The 25,102-nt window shown below is 36.0% G+C and overlaps 1 protein-coding gene across 15 annotated transcripts in view; it reads right to left on the bottom strand.

Moving 5' to 3' along the window:
- The window catches only part of DLG2 (discs large MAGUK scaffold protein 2), a 2,242,830-nt gene that overhangs the window by 493,060 nt on the left and 1,724,668 nt on the right, over positions 1 to 25,102 (bottom strand). For all 15 annotated transcript variants that reach the window (XM_049780036.1, XM_049780021.1, XM_049780023.1 and 12 more), the window contains one exon: positions 2,181 to 2,325. In XM_049780036.1, the coding sequence (XP_049635993.1) occupies positions 2,181 to 2,325 (145 nt within the window). The remainder of the gene's footprint in view (positions 1 to 2,180; positions 2,326 to 25,102) is intronic.

Here is a 25,102-nt window from a genome sequence, read left to right as displayed (position 1 = left end):
TACTGAACTGGTATGTTGGTTGAGCCTTTTTGTGTTAATGATTTTGCTAATTAAAATTGATGGGCTTCTACACAACTCTCTCACTAGATTTTCTGTGCTCCTTCTAGGCTGTATGACCTGTAAAATTTGGAGAAGGTATGTAGCCACATGCCCCTGGAGCTGTGAAGTTGGACAATTTATAGGTCAGTGGAGGTTGAATTTGGCTGCTACAAGGACTATTTGGAAGAGAAAGAAATTTGGGCTGCCTCCATTCTGAGGAGGTCATAAAGGTTTAAGCCTATGCATCAATCTACCTGTGAGAATTTGTTAGCTTGGGAGCTCCTTGAGGTTTAGTTGTCAAGTAGGCTATTTATATGTTGAATTTCTTCAAATAAATTTTATATATAAAGAAATTCATTTATGTCATGTTGTTTCTACATAAATGCTTCATTACTACCAATGTTTTGGATATAACCTTTTTCTTTTGCCATTCTTGTAAGATTGACTTATTTAAATGTCCTCATGCATAGATTTTATGGTCTTAAAGTAAAATATGTTATTCATGGAATCTGGGCCTTTGTTCTAATATACCAACCATCTATAATTTTTGCCCTCCAACCTATCTGTAGTTAAGATCATGTCCATTGTTTAAGAAACAATTCAGATATCACAATTCATAAATATTTTTCTGATATATCAAGGACAGTTTTTAACCCATTATCCTTTTCCTTGAAGTGCTTCAAAGTCATTTATTTTTATTTTCCTTATGGTATATATACTCTTATTTTTATAACAAATCTAGCATCTAAATATATATCTGAATTAGTTATCCAGTGAAGGTCATGATTCTATCTACCTTGTATCTCACATATTACATTATAAAGGTATCTTTACATATTGAAATTATACTATATATATTTCTTGAATTAATTATATAGAGTTTTATCCCTTTATTCTTTTGACATTGACCTTACATGCCTTTCATGAAACTGCTCACAGTCTCAAGGCTGATTGTTCTAAGACCATTCTGAAAAATTTTGTAAGTTAAAACAGTTTGAAATTCTAAGGCAAGGATTGTCTTAGCTTATGAGATGCTTGAAAAAATGCATATGGTGGTGGTGGACATTTTATATTATTAAGAGAAGCAATATTTAGCAATGATTAGATAGCCAAATTAATTAACCATTACATTTTTTTTCAGGATAAACATCTAAATCTGAGAAATTAAATAACTATAAGATTTTTAAGACATTCTAAATTTCAAGTTTTACAACTGATATTGCAAGTTTTTATTTTGTTTTTGTTTTCGTTGTGGCCACACCACACAATGCAAACTTACTGGTAGCAATAAAATTATCTCAAACTCACATTAAAATAAAAAGAACTGATTTATTTTTTGGTTTTTGGGTCACGCCCGGCAGCACTCAGGGGTTACTCCTAGCTCAGTGCTCAGAAATTGCTCCTGACAGGACTGGGGCCCATATGAAATGTTGGAATTTGAGTCACCATCCGTCCTGAATTGGCTGCATGCAAGGCAAAAGCCCGACTGCTGTGCTATCTCTCCAACCCAAAAGAACTGCTAACAAAGACAAAAACTTTATGTTTCCCATTCACATAATAAAAATAGGAAACTTGTGTAGTAGTGGGCCTCTCCTACTAATTCTGAACCCCTCTACTACTATAGTAACAAATAATTTTCTCTTTTATCTGAAAAAATACAATAGAAGAGCTAAGATGATAGTTATTGTATGAATAATGATTTCAGAATTTGAATGCATTATTTTCTTTTTCCGATATAAGCATAATGCTATATTGTATGTATTTTTAATATTTTCCACCCACCTACTATAGATATGAACTAAAAAACTGAAATGGCATGAATGCTATCATGCTCATGTACTTGAGAAACAACCTCTCTATATCTCTATATCTATATAAATATATATCTTTTGCCCTTGCTCTTTTGTAATGAGATTGTTTACAACAAATAAGACTTCTCACAATGATACACTTGTCAAATCATCAGGGAACCCTACTTCAAAACATTAAGTAAGGACTAGTGGGTTAATTGGCCACTGAAGCATTTCTATAGGCTACTCAATCAGTGAGGGTTCAAACAAGAATTTTGTCATCTCTAGTAAAATTCTCTTATTTAAAAACTTGACATACTCATCAAAGATGACACTGAGCGTGGTACTTACAATGAGTAATATCAGGTGGGCCATATGGATCAGTCATATAAATTGTGGTGGGTTTGCCAACTTTTAAATAAACAACATCTGATGTGTTCTTTAATATTGCTACCGCTTCTTCATGTGTTACTTCTTCTAAACTATAGTTGTTTACCTAAAACAGAAAACAATTCAGTATTAGATTTAAATTAGTGCACAAGAAGATATATATTTGGTCAAGTATATATAATTATGACTATCTCAATATTATTTTTAATTAATAAATTTATGATCTATGCCTTAGCTTGACAGCAGAAATGGAGTAATGGCTTTATCCAAAGAAAAGAAGGAAAAGTTATCAATGAAGATACAAGGTTGATTCTGCCTTTCTCCCTCCCTCCCTCCCTCCCTCCCTCCCTCCCTCCCTTCCTTCCTTCCTTCCTTCCTTCCTTCCTTCCTTCCTTCCTTCCTTCCTTCCTTCCTTCCTTCCTTCCTTCCTTCCTTCCTTCCTCTTTCATTGTACCATAGCAGGCAATACTCAGGACTTTCTCCTGGCTCTGTGCTTATGCATCATTCCTGGCATGGCTCGGGATACCATATGCAATGCAAAGGATCAAACTTTGACTGCATGTAAGGCATGTTTCCTCACCATCTGGCCCTCAAGATGTATTTTTAATACATAAATTCTTCTTTTGACTCTATTTTTATAATAAAATTTTTACTTAATTTTTATTAGAATTTTGTTAAAAAATCAAAACAAATGTACTAAGAATATTAAATTGGATCCCATCAATGTACTATCTCTGTACTATATAAATAATATCTGTTTTAATACCTTGTAATTTACTCCCTCTTTCTCTAGGTTATTATACTAATACCATGTGCTACTAAATCCCTAGTGGTGTAGCTAAATTGAAGAGGTCTGAAGCAGTAAGGAATTAAATCTAACTGATCCATATGAATGTTGATCTTAAGTCTCCACACAGCTTCAAAAGTCTATTTATACTAGCAGTTTTCTTCTAGGCAAGTGATATATTCTTAGGTTCTTTTATATTTCTAATGTCTAATACTTGTTTGCTCACTGATTAATTTTAAATGCATATCTGTTATGTGCCTGTTATTATTCTAAGGATTAGAGTTTTAGCTATAAACAAAAAAGATAATAACAGAAGAACATGAATATGAATGTATTGTAAGCAGGAAGAGATGGGGCCCTAGGTAATGCACGTTGAGGAAAATAGAGTATGAAACCTGAATCAGCCCAGAAGCACAGAGGCCTTTAAAACAAAGGACCAATTTCAGAGCCTGAATAGGCATTGAAATAAAGATTTTCAAAATGAGAGAGAAAGAGGGAAAGAGAGAGAGAGACAGAGAGATAGAGAGAAACAGAGAGAGAAAGAGAGAGAATGAAGGAAGAGAGAGAAAAGAGAGAGAAACAACTAGGAAAACTTGCTCCACTACGGGAACAAAGGCTATCAAAGATAGACCATTAACTGCTCCAATATTCTCTAGACTGGAGTGCAGGGACAGTTTGGGAAAAGTATATATAAATTAATTTAACAGAGGAAGGAATCATGCATACAACCAGAATCTGTCCTTCCTGTGCTCAAGTTGCTCATTCACATGCTTGTCCTCCTGAAATATATCCTGATATATATATATTTAAATGTAAATATAAATTATATATATATGTTTGTAGGACTATATGAGGTGCTGGTGATTGAAGGATAGCTAGCTCAATACAAGACTGCTATACTACCTGTTATACTATCTTTCTAGGTTTTCTATTTCTATTTGTTCTTGTTTCCTGATGAATACTTAAATCACTGTGAACCTTACAATATCTTTTGCTATGCCTCCTATGTTCTACTACCATATGTCTCTATTCCCATTTGTTGTCAAGAAACTTTTTTATATATATTTTATTTAAACACCTTGATTACATACATGATTGTGTTTGGGTTTCAGTCATGTAAAGAACACCACCCAACACCAGTGAAACATTCCCATCACCAATGTCCCAAATCTCCCTCCTGACCACACAAACCCCGCCTGTACTCTAGACAGGCTTTCTATTTCCCTCATACATTCTCATTTTTAGGATAGTTCAAAATGGAGTTATTTCTCTAACTAAACACATCCCTGTTTGTGGTGAGCTTCATGAGGTGCGATACTTCCAGCCTTTCTCTCTTTTGTGTCTGAAAATTATTATTGCAAGAACGTCTTTCATTTTTCTTAAAACCCATAGCATAATAGATTCCATGTACACCCATGTATAGGAAAATTCTATGACTTTATCTCTCCTAACAGCTGCATAATATTCCATTGTAAATATCTACCACAGTTTCTTTAGCCATTCATCTGTTGAAGGGCATCTTGGTTGTTTCCAGAGTCTTGCTATGGTAAATAGTGCTGCAATGAATATAGGTGTAAGAAAGGGGTTTTTGTATTGTATTTTTGTGTTTCTAGGGTATATTCCTAGGAGTGCTATAGCTGTATTGTATGGGAGCTCAATTTCCAGTTTTTGGAGGATCTCCATATCGCTTTATATAAAGGTTGAACTAGATGGCATTCCCACCAGCAGTGAATAAGAATTCCTTTCTCTCCACATCCCCACCAACACTGTTTGCTCTCATATTTTCTGATGTGTGCCAATCTCTGTGGTGTGAGGTGGTGCCTCATAGTTGTTTTGATTTGCATCTCCCTGATGACTACTGATGTGGAACATTTTTTCATGTGCCTTTTGGTCATTTGTATTTCTTCTTTATCAAATTGTCTGTCCATATCTTCTCCCAATTTTTGAGGGATTGGAGTATTTTTCTTGTAAAGTTCTGTCAGTGGCTGGTATATATTGGAGATTAGCCCCTTATCTGATGGGTATTGGGTTAATAGTTTCTCCCACTCAGTTGGTGGCTATTGTATCCTGGGCGCTATTTCCTTTGAGGTGCAGAAGCTTCTCAGCTTAATATATTCCCATCTGTTAATCTCTGCTTTCACTTGCTTGGGGAGTGCAGTTTCCCCCTTGAAGATGCTTGTAGTCTCCATGTCCTGGAATGTTTTGACTATGTGTTGTTCTATATATCTTATGGTTTCAGATCTGATATCGAGGTACTTCATCCACTTGGATTTTACCTTCGTACATGATATTAACTGGGGGTCTAAATTCAATTTTTGCAAGTGGCTATCCAGTTTTGCCAACACCACTTGTTGAAGAGGCTTTCTTTGCTCCATTTAGGATTTCTTGCTCCTTTATAAAAATTAGGTGATTGTATGTCTGGGGAATGTTCTCTGTGTATTCAAGTCTATTCCACTGATATGAGGGCCTGTCTTTATTCCAATACCATGCGGTTTTGGTAACTATTACTTTGTAGTAAAGTTTAAAGTTGGGGAAAGTAATTCCTCCCATATTCTTTTTCCCAATGATTGCTTTAGCTATTCGAGGGTGTTTATTGTTCCAAATGAATTTCAAAAGTGCCTGATCCACTTCTTTGAAGAATGTCATAGGTATCTTTAGAGGGATCACATTAAATCTGTACAATGCTTTGGGGAGTATTGCCTTTTTGATGATGTTAATCCTGCCAATCCATGAGCAGGGTACGTGTTTCCATTTCCGCATGTCCTCTCTTATTTCTTGGAGCAGAGTTTTATAGTTTTCTTTGTATAAGTCCTTCACATTTTTAGTCAAGTTGATTCCAAGATATTTGAGTTTGTGTGGCACTATTGTGAATGGGGTTGTTTTCTTTTTTTTTTTTTTTTTTTGGTTTTTGGGTCATACCCGGCTGTGCTCAGGGGTTACTCCTGGCTGTCTGCTCAGAAATAGCTCCTGGCAGGCACGGGGGACCATATGGGACACCGGGATTTGAACCAACCACCTTTGGTCCTGGATCGGCTGCTTGCAAGGCAAACACCTCTGTGCTATCTCTCCGGGCCCGGGGTTGTTTTCTTAATGTCCATTTCTACCTTATTACTATTGGTGTATAGAAAGACCATTGATTTTTGTGTGTTAATTTTGTAGCCTGCCACCTTGCTATATGAGTCTATTATTTCTGGAAGCTTTATGGTAGAGCCTTTAGGGTTTTCTAAGTAGAGTATCATGTCATCTACAGACAATGAGAGCTTTCCTATCTGGATTCCCTTTATATCTTTTTTTTGCCTAATCGCTATAGCAAGTACTTCCAGTGCTATGTTGAATAGGAGTGGTGAGAGAGGACAGCCTTGTCTTGTGCCAGAATTTAGAGTAAAGGCTTTAAGTTTTTCTCCATTGAGGACAATATTTGCCACTGGCTTGTGGTAGATGGCCTTAACTAGATTGAGAAAGGTTCCTTCCATTCCCATCTTGCTGAGAGTTTTGATCAGGAATGGATGTTGGAAATTATCAAATGCTTTCTCTGCATCTATTGATATGATCATGTGATTTTTATTTTTCTTGTTATTGATGTTGTGTATTATGTTGATAGATTTACGGATGTTAAACCAGCCTTGCATTCCTGTGATGAAACCTACTTGATCGTAGTGAATGATCTTCTTAATGAGGCATTGAATCCTATTTGCCAGGATTTTGTTGAAGATCTTTGCATATGACCCATCTATACCACTCCTAGAAATATACCTTAGGAACACAAAAATACAATACAAAAATCCCTTCCTTACACCTATATTCATTGCAGCACTATTTACCATAGCAAGACTCTGGAAACAGCCAAGATACCCTTCAACAGATGAATGGCTAAAGAAACTGTGGCACATATGCACAATGGAATATTTTGCAGCTGTCAGGAGAGATGAACTCATAAAATTTTCCTATACATGGATGTACATGGAATCTATTATGCTGATTTTATATTCTGCTAAATCTATTATGTAGAATTTTGTTGAGGATCTTTGCATCTGCATTCATCAGCGATATTGGTCTGTAATTTTCTTTTTTCATAGCATCTCTGTCTGGTTTAGGTAACAAGGTGATGTTGGCTTCATAAAAGCTATTAGGAAGTGTTCCCATTTTTTTTCGATTTCATGAAAGAGTCTTTCCAGGATTGGTAGTAGTTCCTCTTGGAAAGTTTGAAAGAATTCATTAGTGAATCCATCTGGACCTGGGCTTTTGTTTTGGGGCAGACATTTGATTTCTGTTTTAATTTCATCAGTAGTGATGGGGGTGTTTAGATATGCTACATCCTCTTCATTCAACTGTGGAAGATTATAAGAGTCCAAGAATTCATCCATTTCTTCCAGGTTCTCATTTTTATGGCATAGAGTTTCTCAAAGTAGTTTCTGATTACCCTTTGAATCTCTGTCATATCAGTAGTGATCTCTCCTTTTTCATTCCTAATACAAGTTATCAAGTTTCTCTCTCTCTCTCTCTCTCTCTCTCTCTTTCCCTTTCTCTCTGTTAGTTTTGCCAGTGGTCTATCAATCTTGTTTATTTTTTTTTTGAAAACCAACTTCTGCTTTCTGATTATTTTTTGGGTTTCCACTTCGTTGATTTCTGCTCTCAGCAATGTTGCCAAAGCCATGTTGAGGTCTCCCACAATTATTTTGTTGTTATTGATATTATTTTTAAGATTTGTCAACAATTGTATTAAATATTTTGCTGGTCCCTCATTTGGTGCATATATGCTTACGAGAGTGATTTCTTCCTGCTGTACATAACTCTTGATTAATAAAAAATGTCCATCTTTGTCCATTAAAACTTTCCTGAGTATAAAGTTTGCATCATCTGATATTAGTATGGCCACTCCAGCTTTTTTTATGGGTGTTGCTTGCTTGGATAATTTTTCTCCAGCCTTTTATTTTGAGTCGGTGTTTGTTCTGACTATTCAGTTGCGTTTCTTGTAGGCAGCAGAAGGTTGGATTGAGTTTTTTGATCCATTTAGCCACTCTGTGTCTCTTAACTGGTGCATTTAATCCATTGACATTGAGAGAAAGAATTGTCTTGGGATTTAATGCCTTCTTTATATCGAAATTTGGTGTGCCTTTTGGTCAGTCTTGTCTTAAATTAGGTCTTTCAGTTTTTCTCTTAAGACTGGTTTTGAGTCTGTAAAGTTTCTGAGTTGTTGTTTGTCTGTGAACCATGTATTCTTCCTTCAAACCTGAAAGTGAGTTTTGCTGGGTACAGTATTCTAGGTGAAACATTAATTTTATTGAGTGTTGTCACTATGTCCCACCACTGTTTTCTGGCCTTGAGTGTTTCTAGTGACAGGTCTGCTGTAAATCTCAAGGATGTTCCCTTGAATGTAATTTCCCTTTTTGATCTTGCTGCTTTCTGAATTCTGTCTCTATCTGTGTGATTCCTCATTGTGACTAGGATGTGTTTTAGGGAATTTTTTTCTGGGGTCTCTTTTGGTTGGTACTCTTCAGGCATGCAGGATTTGATAGCAAATATTTTTTAGCTCTGGAAGTTTCTCTTTAATGATGTTCTTGACCATTGATTCTTCCTGGAAATTTTCTTCCTGGTTCTCTGGGACTCCAATGATTCTTAAGTTGTTTCTGTTGAGCTTATCATAGAGTTCTATTTTCATCTGTTCATATTCTTTGACTAATTTTTCCATTGTTTGATCATTTGCTTTAAGTTTTTTTCCCAATCTCTCCAGCTGTATGGAGTTATTTGTCTCATCTTCCATAGCACCAATTATATTCTCAGCTTCTGTAACCCTGTCCCAGAGCTTATCCATTTTGTCATTCAATTTGTTTATTGAGTTTTTCAGTCCTGTTAGTTGACATGTTATTTCACTTTGGGATTTTGTGATTTCTGTCTTCATATTTTCTTGATTCTTATTAGTGTTCTTTCTGTTCAACTTGATCCATGGTTTCTTTGAGTTCTTTGAGCATCTTCCATATTTCTTGTCTAAACTCCTTATCTGAGAGATTGATTAGTTAGTTGGCCATTTTCTGGTCCTCAGAATTGTCATCTTCATTCTCTGTGTCTGATGCTGGTCTGCATTGTTTCCCCATTGTCATACTTGTATTGTGGGTTTTTCTACATGTTATGGTGATATTCATTGGCTAAATGATATGTGCGGCCATGCTCCTCTGGCTCCGCCCTTTTGGGTGGTTCAACTTGCCTCCAAGGAAGGGAAGCCCTCCTGGGTGAAGCCTCACACAGGATCAAATCTTAGGCCAGAGCACGCAGCAGAGAAGACAGTCCGGGGAGAAATGCTGGGCTTCATTGATCCAACACAGTTCTTAGTGTGATTTTTTTTCTTCTTGTTGCAATGGCATTCTTTCATTAGACTCTGGGAGAGCGAATTTTCTGGGCCCTTTTTGGCCCACTCCCAAGAGGTTCAGGAGACAGGACAGGAGACAAACACACACAGGCAGCACTCACAGTTTCTCACAGTCTGGCCCCACTGGGCAGGTGTAGATTTTCCCAGCCTGACATCACAAACAGGGGACCTGCCTTCTGCGAAATACTGCTTATAGCAGGTTTTCACATTTGGAAGGAGTTCCTTGGTGTTTCGGCCTGTGAATGAGCTTCTGGGAGAGCGAATTTTTGGGGCCCTTTTTGGCCCACTCCCAAGAGGTTCAGGAGACAGGACAGGAGACAAACATACAAAGGCAGCACTCACAGTTTCTCCTGTTGTCAAGAAACTTTTGACTTCATTTTTAATTTCCTCTTTAATTCACTATTGTAACTATCTCCTCACTAACACTGGGCTTAGTAGGAGATAATCACAGTAATGAGAGTTATGCTTGACTGGTAACAAAGGAATTGATATACTAATAGACAAGAAATCAACTGGATAATATTACAAAGTGCTTTAAACTCAATTTCAGTCAAATATTCATCATCTCTCTCCATATACAACCCAGTAGGTTATTAATAAAGATGAGAATAAACTTACTTAATAAATTGTACTTTTGCTATAGATTAAGTGGGCAATGAACATTCTAGAAAATATCACCATGTAGTACCATGTCTGAGAATAACTTTGATGATCCAACTACTAGAAAAATATTTGGATTAAAAATCAGAAGAGGAAAAATTGGTGCCTAGGAGAAAAAAATAGGAGTGTCAATATTAAAGAAAAATTGTTAATTTAAATAGTGGTAATTCATTTTTTTTAATTTTGTATATGATGTGTTCAAAATTCAGTCATGTGCTTAAATAAAGATATTATTATGAAGAAAACACAATATTCAGACATATTTTAGTAATAATATATACCATAATGTATATGTATAATGTTTATATTTTTAAGACATGCAGACTAGGATTTAATTCTAAGTTGTGTTATTTTTGGAAACTTATTTAACTTTCTCTGTAGTCGCTTTTATATCTATAAAATCAGTATTAGAATGCTGCCTCAAAATATTATTGACTGGGGCCAGAGCAGTAGTGCAAGCTGTAAAGCACCTGCCTTGCCCATGCTAGCCTAGGATGGACTGCGGTTCGATCCCACGATGTCCATCTAGTCCCCCAACCAAGAGCGATTTGTGAGTGCATAGTCAGGAGTAACCCCTGAATGCCACCAGGTGTGGTCAAAAACCAAAATAAAATTCATTTACTTAAATACTGATAATATTATTATCTTATGTAAATTGTCAACATATTAGAGAAATTGTTAACTAATTATTGCTATTGTATCATCCATTTATTTTTCCAGGAAACAAAGTCTTGCGAAACATATTGGTGATTTTCCTATAAGCATCTGTGAGCTGATGTACTTAATTAGGGTACTGTAATAAGGTTTCTGTGTAATCTATTTAAAAATTTGGAATAGTCAGAATGGATCAAAAAGTGTTCTTTTGTGCTAAAGTCTTTAAAATGTTTTTTAATAAAAGTGTGTTATTTGGGTTAACTTATATATATGTGTTATCCTATGAACTCTCATGATAAAGCACATACAGCTGGAGCTGATTGTATGCAGACATTACACTGATTGGTTACTTGCTATTGTCATTGTTTTTTATTGCTTCTTATTCTTTTTTATTATTTCTTATGCATCTCATATCTGTATACAATGCTAAACACTAAGCAACTAGCCTAGTTTCTGAAAAAATATTACATGAGTGATTTTGATTGAAATATTTTCATGGGATTCATCAGACAGAGTGGACATATGTGCAGCCTGGTTGTGCGTTTGCAAAGGACAGGACAGATGACAAAAGGGGTTGGAGGTGAGATGACTCATTCCCTCAAACAGAAGCTAGAACACTGAATCATATTATGCTGCAGATAAAGTAGGGAAAATCAGCTGAGGAAAGAGATGCTTGGATATTGTAATGGAACTATGGCAAGTTTGTGGGAATTTCAATGAATGAAAGCCTATATGTACGTATATATTTACTTATATATATATATGTACAATGGTGGATATGTGAGAGCATGAAATAAGAAGAAACGGTCAATATTCAGGTGGTGATAAGATACCATTCACTATTCATTTAGCAGTACCAATGTGGATGGAAAAAGTAGAGGTGATTAGGAACATGAAATTATTATGGCATAATATTTATCAAGGAGAATACAAGAAAATCTGAGACTTTAGAAACAAACACTTTTTATCAAAAAACACAATCACTGAGGTCAGTTTTTTCTATAATTTAATATTTAATGTAAAATACTATTTGCTATATGAATAAAACACCCACCCATAGCACATTGAAATTCTTTTTTTTTCTGATTAAAACACAATTTTTTTTTCATAATGGCTTACATATCTTTCACAGTAGTATTTTAGGTACATATTAACATTGAATCAGGGGAATACCCATCACCAAATATGTCCTCTCCCCATTCCAGTTCCCTTTCTACAACCCATATATCCCACCATCATCCCCAGGGCTGCTACAGTAGGTGGACCCCTCTTTGTCTGGCTTACTATTAGTGATCATATATCTGTTTGGTCCTGGAACTGAGGTCAATTTTTTAAAAAGAAAATGATGCTATTGAGCTTAATTTTGCAAAATAAATTACAAAAGAGATGAATTAATGTAATATAATAATATAAGATGCATATCAAGACCTTGCTATGAATTGAAATGAGTGATTATAACCATGTTTATTCTTCAAAATAATACTTGCAAATAAATTTAATATAGGCTATGTTTAGATAAACTTAATTTTTATCATTTTCAAAGATAGTATATTAGCTATTGTTAGAGCCAAATTAACTCTTTAAGTGAATTAAAAAATTTAAAGAAGAGCAGTTCCTTCAATGTAGGACAGAAAAGTCTAATGATTTATGGGAAGTTGGAATGGAAAGAAGTTGTTTTCTCATTTCCAGTGAATTGACTAAAATTTTTTAAAAATAATGTCAATTTAAGTCAACTGTTATCAGTAAATGAAGAAAACCTAGTTTAAAAATAATGATTTTGCTATGGATGAACGAATCAGCCAAATTAAAGAAGAAATGTTAAAGAACATGAGAGATTCCATACAAAAAGAAGTGAAGGAATTAAAAGACAAAGTAACAAGCCTTACAAGCAGAAACACAGAATTGGAGAAACACATTGAAGAACTCGAAGGAAAACTGCAAACAAAAAATGATCAAGAAACCAACAAAGAAATAAAAGGCAAAGCACTGGAAGGAAAGGTCCAGTATCTAATGAACAAGGACAAAAGAAACAACCTAAGAATTGTGGGTATACCAGAAGGGGAGGAAGTAGGGAAAGGGGAAGAACAAGTAGTCAGAGAGATAATAGCGGAGAACTTCCCCACCCTCTGGAAGGAAACTGCAATGCCAATACAGGAAATAAAAAGAGTTCCCAATAAGATAGACCCTAATAAACAAACACCAAGACACATGGTAATCCAATTGGCAAAAAACAAAGAGAAAGAGGAACTCCTTAAAGCAATAAGGAAGAAAAGAAACCTCAAGTACCAAGGTAGGGACATAAGAATCAAATGAGATCTCTCATTCGAAATAATTCAAGCAAGAAGACAGTGGAATGACATATTTAAACGACTGAATGAAAGAAATTTCCAACCTAGGGTCCAATACCCAGCAAAACTTACATTCATATGGGAGGATAGACTAAAAACATTCTCAACCAAGAACGAATTTGAACTATTTGTGCAAACAAAACCGATCCTAAACGACTTACTCAAAGACGAATTACACAATCCAAACCCCCGATTGTAACAAAAACCACCCTACACAACACAACTACACAAAATCCTCTCTCTCAATAATCTCCCTAAATGTTAACGGACTAAACTCTCCAATTAAAAGACACATAGTAGAGAACTGGATTAGGAAAAATAAACCGGACTTCTGCTGTCTGCAAGAAACACACCTACAGATGCAGGATAAGCACAGGCTTAGAATAAAAGGATGGAAAGTAATTATTCAGGCCAATGGAAAACAAAAAAGAGCAGGGACAGTCATTCTTATATCAGACCAAATTGCATTCAACCTCAAGAAAGTGATCAGAGACAAAGAGGGTCACTACTTACTGATCAGGGGAACATTAGATCAAGAAACACTAACCCTGGTCAATATCTATGCACCTAATGTAGAGTCAGCAAAATATGTGAGGCAACTACTGGCAAACCTGGAGAAACACATGAAGGGAAACGTGATAATAGCAGGGGACCTCAATACTCCACTATCACCACTGGACAGATCCACCAAACAGAAAAATAGCAAAGAAATAAGAGCTCTGAATGAAAAATTAGAAGATTTAGGGCTAATAGACTTATATAGAGCACTCCACCCCCAGAAAGCAGAATACACATTCTTCTCAAGCCCACATGGATCCTTCTCCAGAATAGACCATGTATTAGGATACAAAGCCAACCTATATAAGACCACAAAGGTAAGGATCATTAGAAGTACCCTCTCAGATCACTATGCCACAGAGCTCAAAATTGAGGTCAAGAAGAAGCAATGGAGAAAAACTAATACCTGGAGATTAAACAACATGCTGCTCAACAACAGCTGGATCAAAGAACAACTCAAGGAAGAAATAAAAAGATTCCTTGAGACAAATGACAATGAAGAGACAACATGTCAAAATTTATGGGACACAGCAAAAGCAGTAATTAGGGGGAAACTCATAGCAATACAGGCCTATGTCAAGAATCAGGAAAATAACAAAACCAACAGTTTAAAAGATCACCTCAAAGAATTGGAACAACAGCAACAGAGAAATCCAACCACATCCAGAAGGCAAGAAATAATAAAAACCAGAGCAGAAATAAACAACATAGAAACTAAGAAAACAATACAAAAAATCAATGAGACCAGGAGTTGGTTTTTCGAAAAAATAAACAAGATAGACAAACCACTGGCAAAACTCACCAAAAAAAAGAGAGAAAACACCCAAATCAGTAGGATCACAAATGAAAGGGGAGATATTACAACAGAACCCCAAGAAATACAACATATCATGAGATCATATTATGAACAACTATACTCAACTAGGCTAGAGAACCCAGTAGAAATTGATAGATTCTTGGAAAAACACCCTCTTCCAAGACTGGAAAAGGAAGATCTAGAAATCCTAAACAGACCAATCACCTCAGAGGAAATTGAAGATGTAATTAAAAAACTCCCTAAGAACAAAAGCCCAGGCCCAGATGGATTTACAGGTGAATTCTATCAAACATTTCGAGAAGAGTTACTACCACTTTTCCATAGGCTCTTCCAAACCATAGAAAAAACAGGAATCCTCCCCAACTCCTTTTATGAGGCTAATATCACACTTATTCCCAAAGAAGGCAAAGACACTACCAAAAAAGAAAACTACAGACCAATCTCACTAATGAACATAGATGCAAAGATACTCAATAAAATATTAGCAAACCGAATCCAGCACTTCATCAAAAAGATCATACATCACGATCAAGTGGGATTCATCCCAGGAATGCAAGGTTGGTTCAACATACGCAACTCAATCAACATTATATTCCACATCAACAACATGAAAGACAAAAACCACATGATCATATCAATCGATGCAGAGAAGGCATTTGACAAAATCCAACATCCTTTCATGTTAAACACACTTAGCAAAATATGGTTAGAAGGAACCTTCCTCAAGATAGTTACAGCTATCTATGAAAAGCCTACAGCCAACATTATACTCAATGGTGAGAAACTAGAAGCATTCCCACTAAGATCAGGAACTAGGCAAGGCTGTCCACTCTCTCCACTCTTATTCGATATAACCTTAGAAGTCCTAGCAATAGCAATCCGACAAGAGAAGGAAATCAAAGGAATTCAAATTGGGAAAGAGGAACACAAGCTATCTCTTTTTGCTGACGATATGATGATATACATAGAAAACCCTAAAGAGTCCACAGTAAAACTCCTAGAAACAATTAACAAATACAGCAAAGTGGCTGGTTACAAAGTCAATACACAAAAGACAGTAGCGTTTCTATATACAAACAATGAAGTTGAGGAGAGAGAGATTAAAAATACAATTCCATTTAAGATAGTATCAAAAAATATCAAGTATCTAGGAATCAACCTTACAAGAGAAGTGAAAGACCTATACCAGGGAAACTTCAAAACACTTCAGAAAGAAATTGAAGTCGATCTAAAGAAATGAAAGAACATCCCATGCTCATGGATAGGTAGAATTAACATAATCAAAATGACTATCCTACCCAAACTCCTTTATAGATTTAATGCAATCCCTATCCAAATCCAGACACAATTCTTTAAAGAATTAGAACAATCATTCACAAAATTCATCTGGAACCACAAAAGACCCAGGATAGCCAAACAAATACTGAAAAACAAGAAGCTGGGAGGTATCTCCTTACCTAACTTGAAACTATACTATAAAGCCATAGTAATCAAAACAGCATGGTACTGGAACAGAGACAGGACCTCAGACCAGTGGGTCAGAACAGAATTCCCAGACATAAACCCCCAGGTATATAGCCAACTAATATTTGATAAAAGAGGCAAGAATCTGAAATGGAACAAAGAAAGCCTATTCAACAAATGGTGTTGGTACAACTGGAAAGCCACATGTACGAAAGTGAAAATCAATCCATACCTTACTCCTTATACAAAAATCAACTCAAAATGGATCAAAGACCTTGAAATCAGACCCGAATCCATAAAGTTTATCGAGAATAAAATAGGCAGAACACTCGAAGACCTATATATCAAAAAGGTCTTTGAGAATGGAGCACCAATGGCAAGAACGTTAGCATCAAATATAAACAAATGGGACTACATCAAACTAAAAAGCTTCTGCATGGCAAAAGAAACCCTACTTAACGCAAGAAGACAGCTAACAGAATGGGAAAAAATCTTTTCACTCGACATATCAGATAAAGGGCTGATATCTAGAACATACAATGCACTCAGAAAGCTGAGCCCCCCAAAACCAAACAAAGCTATAAAAAAATGGGGAGATGAAATGAATAGACACTTCTCTGAGGAAGACAGAAGGATGGCCAACAAACACATGAAAACATGCTCACCTTCACTCATCATCAGGGAGATCCAAATCAAGACAACAATGAGATACCACCTTACACCAGTGAGGATGGCCCACATCAAAAATAATGGAAACAACCTTTGTTGGCGGGGATGTGGTATGAAAGGAACTCTCATCCACTGCTGGTGGGAATGCCCCCTAGTCCAACACCTATGGAGGAAAGTCTGGAGAGTGCTCAAAGAACTCAGAATTGAGCTGCCATTTGACCCAGCAATTGCTCTCCTAGGCATATACCCACAAGATGGAAGGACATTCATTCCAAAATACGTATGCACCACACTATTTATCGCAGCACTCAGTATAATAGCCAAATCTTGGAACCAACCTCGATGTCCAACAACAGATGAATGGATCATTAAGATGTGGTACATATACACAATGGAATATTACATGGCAGTTAGAAATGATACAATCACAGACTTTGCAGCAACGTGGATGGACCTAGATCATGTTATGTTAAACGAAGTAAGCCAGAAGACAAAAGATAAACACAGAATGGTAGCACTATTCTGAAACACCTAGAACATATATTTTATACACAACTAATACCTAACAAGCATATAACAGGGTTTAACAGGGTAGAAACTCCAAACACTGTAATAGTCAACATATACGTGGGAGCAGTGTCCAAAATACATGAAAAAGGAATAATGCAAACTCTTGACTGCACATTATACCACAAAGAAAACAGCAACAACAGAAACGGCAACATAGAGAGAACAGGTATGTAATCAGACTCCTACAACAAAGGCCCACAATAAACCCTTAGAGATCGTAAACAGGAACACAAGTATAGAACACCACAGGAAATCACGGAATGCAATGGCAACATACCATAACACTACGTTTTAAACCCTTTACCTTACTATATTTTAAATAACCTCTCAGCTTCTCTGTCCACAGGCGCCCTTAGATACAAAGGGCGGACAAACTAAGATGGCAACTCGGGATACCACACGAGATACCATACCTTGCTTGCACTACGAGATGGCCACAAGAAAACTCTTTAACATACACTTTATCTCTAGGTTAAACCTTCTTTTAGGAATTGAAGCACGTGACCAGTCAGACCACCAAAGCAGTACCTGCGACGTACAGACCTAAACTACAGGCTCTAGTCATCGAACACATTCAACCAAACCAGCATTCCCTTGCTATTCTCTCCTTTCTTCTCACTACTTTTTTTTCTTTTCTTTTTCTCTTCTATTCTTCTCTTTACTTTTTTCCCTTTCTCTTCTCCCTTTCTTTCTACGGTATTTTCTCTTTTCTCTTCCTTCATACCCCTCCCATATACCTTCCCCTTTCTCCCCCCCTGAAGTCCAACTATCCCTTCACCCCTCAATCCCATCCAGATCTCCCACCATATTAAAACTCTCCACCCTCAGTCCTTAATCTTTTAGGCATCAAGATCGACCTCCTACCCAATGAACCAGTACCCAGCACCCAGGCGAGGGGACACCCAGCCGAACCCACACCTCGTCTCCTGCAAGAAAAGACAGCCAACTCCCTTGTGGACTCATGCTGCGAGACCCTCCCTACCAACTCCCCCTAAGTGGACTGTTTCTTGAAACCGGACTTAGGTCCAATAGTATCCCCAATGCAAGAACTCTTCCAAGACCTCCCTGCTGCAAATTTTTACCAATCTGAAGAGGGTTAGGGGGTGTGATTAGAAGATGCCTGGGAACCCACACACCACAAGAAAAATCCAAAAGACAATGGGAAAACTGTACTTCCAACATAGGCATAAGACCTGTAATACACCACCACTTTACCTGTTCTCCCCCAAATGCAAAGTAGTCTTTTGCACCACTTTGGCCCTTTAAAAACTTCGCTAACTCATTTTATTTCTTTTTTTTTAATTAATTTATTTTTTTTAAATGTTTGCCCTACATATACATTTGTGGGCACACACACTTTTATTTATTTATTTTTTTTAATCGTTTTTGGGTATGTGACCTATTTCTGTTATTCACTCTGTCCACCCCAAAAACTCCGACATATAATGGAGCACCACTTCCCCCTGCAAAGGCACACTAAATAAAGGGGAAATCTTACATATTAAAAAAAAAAGAGCTCTTATCTACTAGAGATAGGAACTCATAGTTGTTTACAATACAGGGATATCTCCTACCTTGAAAATATGTCATGTGGAATCAACTTAGACCTCAGGTGATTAGATATCATCCGTCCAGCCTTGAACCCTGGATCCCAGACATAGAAATGGCACAGCTCTTCACAACAGCTGCAAGAAACAAACTCCATCTGGGACAGCCTTAATACTGCAGGGTCAACAACAAGGGCCAGCTCTAACATGATATCCCGACAATGAGGAAAATGTGAACAACTTGACCTTAGAGCAGTTGAGCCTACCTTACCAGCTAACGACAAGACAAAACCAGAAGACGTGGCACCCTTTGGTAGGTCCAAAAGCCAAGATCGTGATTTACAGATGACTGGCTACTAGAACCACGACCAGACTGTATACATCTTGGGACCAACATAAAAGCCCTAGTCTAGGGTTTGAACTAAGACTTGCACAATAAGCATGATCCCCAGTTCCAAAGGTCCGGCAGAGACAATTGTAACGGAAAGGGGCTTCTGGAAGAACAAAGAAAGACGCTATCCTAGATGCCTTCCTAGGTTCAGTGCAAAGACCAAGATCACCAACCACAGAAGATGGATTAAAATGGCACTGAGGTAACAGAACCTCTAGATTCACAAAGACTGACTTCACCATAAGTCCCACCTCAGGATATGTACAGATACTGAGACCTCTAAACACAGAGCTCTGATTGTACCACACTGGACAGAGCAGAAGTCTTCTACACACCAAAAAAACAAACAAACAAACAAACAAAAAACCACCACCGGGAGAGTAATGATCCTGAGCAAAGACTAGAGCTGATCCCATGACAGTATACTCCAAGGGCGGAGAAACCCCATATCTCATAGGGCAAGTGAATTCCTTTTCGAATGACCCCAATATTTACTGTGCCAGGGCAGGAGGGAAAAAAACAAGAATACAAAAAACACAAAACCTTGGTTATTTTTTATATATATATCTTACCTTCATTTATTATTGTTATTATTATTTTTATTTACCTAGCTATTTTGGTCGATTTCTCAGTTTGGATGTGATTATTGAAATTGTTGTCCCCAATTATTCTTTTTTTTTTCTCTTCCTTTCTTTTCTTTTGTTATGTGCTACGCCATGTTTCTTATTTCAAGACCACGGCGTGTTTTTTGTTTGTTTGTGTTTGTTTGTTTTTTCTTTGTTTTGTTTTGTTTTTTTTTAATCTGTTTTTTTGTGGTGCATATCCTTATAGCTGGAGTCCTCACTGGATATTTGACACTTCTTTTGGTACTGGTGGAGTGTTTCACCTTCTTTTTCTCCTTCATTTCCCAAATCGATGATGAGAACCTCTAGAAGGATTCTGCCCATTTTCGGGGTATTAAACTCTTACCCCGGTTTATTTATTTTCTCTTTTTCAGGCAAAACCACGCAACTTGAACTAGCTACCCCTGCCCCTACTTAGAGGGGGAAATAAGGGAGGCATCAAGACCAAACTGATGCAAGACTACTAAGTAGTTGGTTAGAGACAGAGGGGACCACATATTCTAGCCGCCCTGGGGGTGAGGGAAGAGGAAATGGGAGGTAGGACAAAAACAGAGGTGTAGGGAGGACAATTTGGGGATGGGAATCCCCCCTGATTTTATGTAAATATGTACCTAAAATATTATTGTCAACAATATGTAAGCCACTATGATCAAAATAAAAATTATAAAAAAATAAATAAAAAATAATGATTTTGAAGAATTATAATTAAATATGGTTTAATTACTAGTTTTATGAGCTTTATCATTTAATATATTTATTTCTCATCCATTTATTTATATGAAGAATGATAACTAATTTATTTGTTTATGTTTATAAGAGAGCAATGATTTCATGAACCTGAAAAAAGAGTATAAATAAAAAATATACAAATAATAATCAAAGATTATTATGCTTTGGCTTATTCTGGTGCAGAAAATTGTTTTTCCTGCATTTCTTTCTGCAAAAATAATCATCTCTTCACTCATAACAGAAATTACACCCTTGTGCAGTATCCCATTTTCTCTGGGCCTTATTACAATAATTTCTTTAATTTTTCTTAAAACCCATAGATAAGTGAGACTATTCTGTGTCTATCTCTCTCCCTTTGACTTATTTTACTCAACATAATAGATTCCACGTACATCCATGTATAGGAAAATTTCATGACTTCATCTCTCCTGACAACAGCATAATATTCTATTGTGTATATGTACCACAGTTTCTTTAGTGATTCGTCTGGTGAAGGGCTTCTTGATTGTTTCCAGAGTCTGGCTATTGTAAATAGTGCTGCAATGAATATAAGTGTGAGGAAGGAATTTTTGAATTGTATTTTTGTGTTCCTAGGGTATATCCCTAGGAGTGGTATAGCTGGATCATATGGGAGCTTAATTTCCAGTTTTCTGAGTAATCTCCATATTGTTTTCCATAAAGGCTGGACTAAATGGCATCCCACCAGCAGTGAATAAGAGTTCCTTTCTCTCCACATCCTCACCAGCACTGATTGTTCTTGTTCTCTGTGATGTGTGCCAGTCTCTGTGGTGTGAGATGGTACCTAATTTTAGTACTTTTGATTTGCATTTCTCTGATGATTAGTGATGTGGAGCATTTTTTCATGTGTCTTTTGGCCATTTGTGCTTCTTCCTTGAGGAAGTGTCTGTTTATTTCTTCTCCTCATTTTTTTGATGGGGCTATATGTTTTTTTCTTGTAAAGTTCTGTCAGTACCTTGTATATTTTCGATATTAGTTCCTTTTCTGATGGGTATGGGGTGAATAGTTTCTTCCATTCTGTGGGTGGCTTTTGTATCTTAGGCACTATTTCCTTTGAGGTGCAGAGCTTCTCAGCTTAATATAGTCCCATCCATCCGTTTATCTCTGCTTCCACTTGTTTGGAGAGTGCTGTTTCCTCCTTGAAGATGCCTTTAGTCTCAATGTCCTATAGTGTTTTACCCATGTGTTGTTCTATATACCATATGATTTCAGGCCTGATATCAAGGTCCTTTATCCATTTGAATTTGATCTTTCTGCATGGTGTGAAATGGGGATCTGAGTTAGCTTTTTGATGCAACTATTTTAAAAACTATTCCAGATTTAGAGAGCAAGTGAGAGTGGTACTCAATTTTTTCTTTCACCAGCAATTCCCCTAAAGACAAAAGAATATGAAGTATAGGCTAACTGGGATTAATATAAATAATTGAACTATTATTGTTATTACAATTATATTCATATTTTTATATTTGGTGTTTTTAAATCTTCATAAATTAGTAGTAGTATAATATATTGATGGAAGTTAACTAGATAAATATATATTATCAGCAGTATTGTATATTTTTAATGACTCTGTCATAAGAGACTTTAAAAAGCATATCTCTGAAGAAATACTTGTCTATGATAATAAACATTAACTTCTATAAACAAAGTAATCAAATTGAATACAACCAAAAATTTTTAAATTGTAACTGAAAATTTAAACCATAATTTGTTGTAATTGCACTGCATAGCAGTAATAATGCATATTAGAAAAATTAGAAGGAATTTATGAGGGAGAAATAAGTTTTTATATTTTTCCCAAATGTTTACAAGATTTTCTAACTACAGGAGACAAGGTTTAAGAGAGAACCATTTTAAATTTACTTCTGGAAATAGCTAAGTAGGTTAGATTGGTGTATCTATCAATCACTCAAGAAGCTAATACAGTGGTAGCAGATGGGTTGCACTTGATTCAGTGAAGGCAAAATTGTGGTTCTTAGTTGAATACATATTAGAATCATTTGAAAAAATTTTTTTCCTTTTTATTTGAAAAATGGCTGTTTTGTTTTCACAGTTTAGAAGCTTGTATTCTCTCTTGCATATGTAGCTTTCTTTCTCTCTCCTCCTATCTGTTAAAATTTAATAAATTTTATTTAATAAATAAATTATTAAAATTGAATAAAATTTAATAAAAACTATTTTGTTTCTCAAAAAATAAATAACCAGGGCCAGAATAGGGGATTGGATTTTTGACTTTATGTGGGGGACCAGGAATCAGTCCCCAGTATCACATATGATTCCTGATTTCAACCAAGAATGTTTCCTGCACAAGGAGTAAGTAATCCCTGAGCACAGCTTGGTGTGACCCCAAAACAAAAACAACAAAAATCTTAAATAAATCCTATTCCAGAGGCTGATTTGATTCCTAGAATAAATTGAAACTTGGGCATCCATAATTTTTTCTTTTCTTTTCTTTTCTTTTCTTTTTTTTTTAATATAATTTTTATTTTGATCATAGTGGCTTACATATTGTTGACAATAATATTTTAGGTACATATTTACATAAAATCAGGGGGGATTCCCATCCCCAAATTGTCCTCCCTACACCCCCGTTTCTGTCTTACCTCCCATTTCCTCTTCCCTCACCCCCAGGGCGGCTAGAATATGTGGTCCCCTCTGTCTCTAACCAACTACTTAGTAGTCTTGCATCAGTTTGGTCTTGATGCCTCCCTTATTTCCCCCTCTAAGTAGGGGCAGGGGTAGCTAGTTCAAGTTGCGTGGTTTTGCCTGAAAAAGAGAAAATAAATAAACCGGGGTAAGAGTTTAATACCCCGAAAATGGGCAGAATCCTTCTAGAGGTTCTCATCATCGATTTGGGAAATGAAGGAGAAAAAGAAGGTGAAACACTCCACCAGTACCAAAAGAAGTGTCAAATATCCAGTGAGGACTCCAGCTATAACGATAAGCACCACAAAAAAACAGATAAAAAACAAACCAAAACAAACTAAAAACAAACACAAACAAACAAAAAACACGCCGTGGTCTTGAAATAAGAAACATGGCGTAGCACATAACGAAAGAAAAGAAAGGAAGAGAAAGAAAAGAAAAAAAAAAAAAAAAGAATAATTGGGGCCAACAATTTCAATAATCACATCCAAACTGAGGAATCGACCAAAATAGCTAGGTAAATAAAAATAATAATAACAATAATAAATGAAGGTAAGATATATATATATATATATATATATATATATATATATATACATAACCAAGGTTTTGTGTTTTTTGTATTTTTTTTTTCCCTCCTGCCCTGGCACAGTAAATATTGGGGTCATTCGAAAAGGAATTCACTTGCCCTATAAGATATGGGGTTTCTCCGTCCTTGGAGTATACTGTCATGGAATCAGCTCTAGTCTTTGCTCAGGATCATTACTCTCCAGGTTGTGGTTTTTTTTTTTTTTTTTTTTTTTTTGGTGTGTGGAAGGCTTCTGCTCTGTCCAGTGTGATACCGTCAGAGCTCTGTGTTTAGCAGTCCCAGTATCTGTACATATCCTGAGGTGGGACTTATGGTGAAGTCAGTCTTTGTGAATCTAGAGGTTCTGTTACCTCAGTGCCATTTTAATCCATCTTCTGTGGTTGGTGATCTTGGTCTTTGCGCTGAACCTAGGAAGGCATCTAGGATAGCGTCTTTCTTTGTTCTTCCAGAAGCCCCTTTCCGTTACAATTGTCTCTGGGCATCCATAATTTTTAAAACATTTCAAGAGACTCAAATGTGTCACCATGATGTCTCAATTTATGCAAGAGATATGAAGTAAACTATTGAAAGGGATATGGCTTTTTAAGACTATTATCAGATTCAAATGAATTTCATAGTTCATTTTCATAATTCACATAAGATAAAACAAGTATCTCTGCTGTTAGAAGACTATGTAGACTGCTTTAGGTAAAAATCTTCTAGGAATTTATGCCAGGGGACTGTAGAGATCATGCAATGGCAGGCACTTGCCTTATATGAGTCTGACTTGGATTTATTACCTAGCACTGCATATATTCCCCTAAGTACCTCCAGGAGTGACTCCTGTACAGAACCAGGAGTTAGCCTTGAGCACAACTGGGTATAGCTCCAAACCAAATATAATAATATAATATAAATATATTATAAATATTTATATATAATATTTATATTATATATAAATATTTATAATATATAATTATATATAATATAATATTTATATATTTATAATATATTATAAATATAAATATAAAAATATAATAATAAAAACTATTGGTACTTATCTAAGTTTAGTTTCAGAAAGTGTTTTTCAGCAATGTTCATTACCCACATATTTGTTTTGCATTATTATGATTTTCTGATTAATATTTGGATAAGTTATTTTTAATATAAAAGTACTAATTTTTCATAGTGAATACAAATTCATAAAATTCTGTTTCCCATCACCTCCACTGGAAAGGGATGAGCAATATATCAGAGAACTATGGAATAAATTTAAGAGGAGCAATATAAGAATCATTGAAGTCCCCAAATATTAGGAATGCAAATATGATGAAGAAATAGTAATTTAAAAATTATTGAACTTCTTTTTCGTACTGTTGTGGTGTTACACATTCTTTTCCCCCTTCATCTCTCAAACCGAGGATGAAAGCCTCAGTCTAGAAGGAATCTGCCCATTTTCAGCGTATTTGA

The sequence above is a fragment of the Suncus etruscus genome, chromosome 9 (genome assembly GCF_024139225.1).
Source record: "Suncus etruscus isolate mSunEtr1 chromosome 9, mSunEtr1.pri.cur, whole genome shotgun sequence".
NCBI classification, from domain to species: Eukaryota; Metazoa; Chordata; class Mammalia; order Eulipotyphla; family Soricidae; genus Suncus; species Suncus etruscus.
The sequence above is the reverse complement of the archived record's forward strand: the minus strand, read 5'-3'. Positions and strand labels throughout refer to the sequence as shown.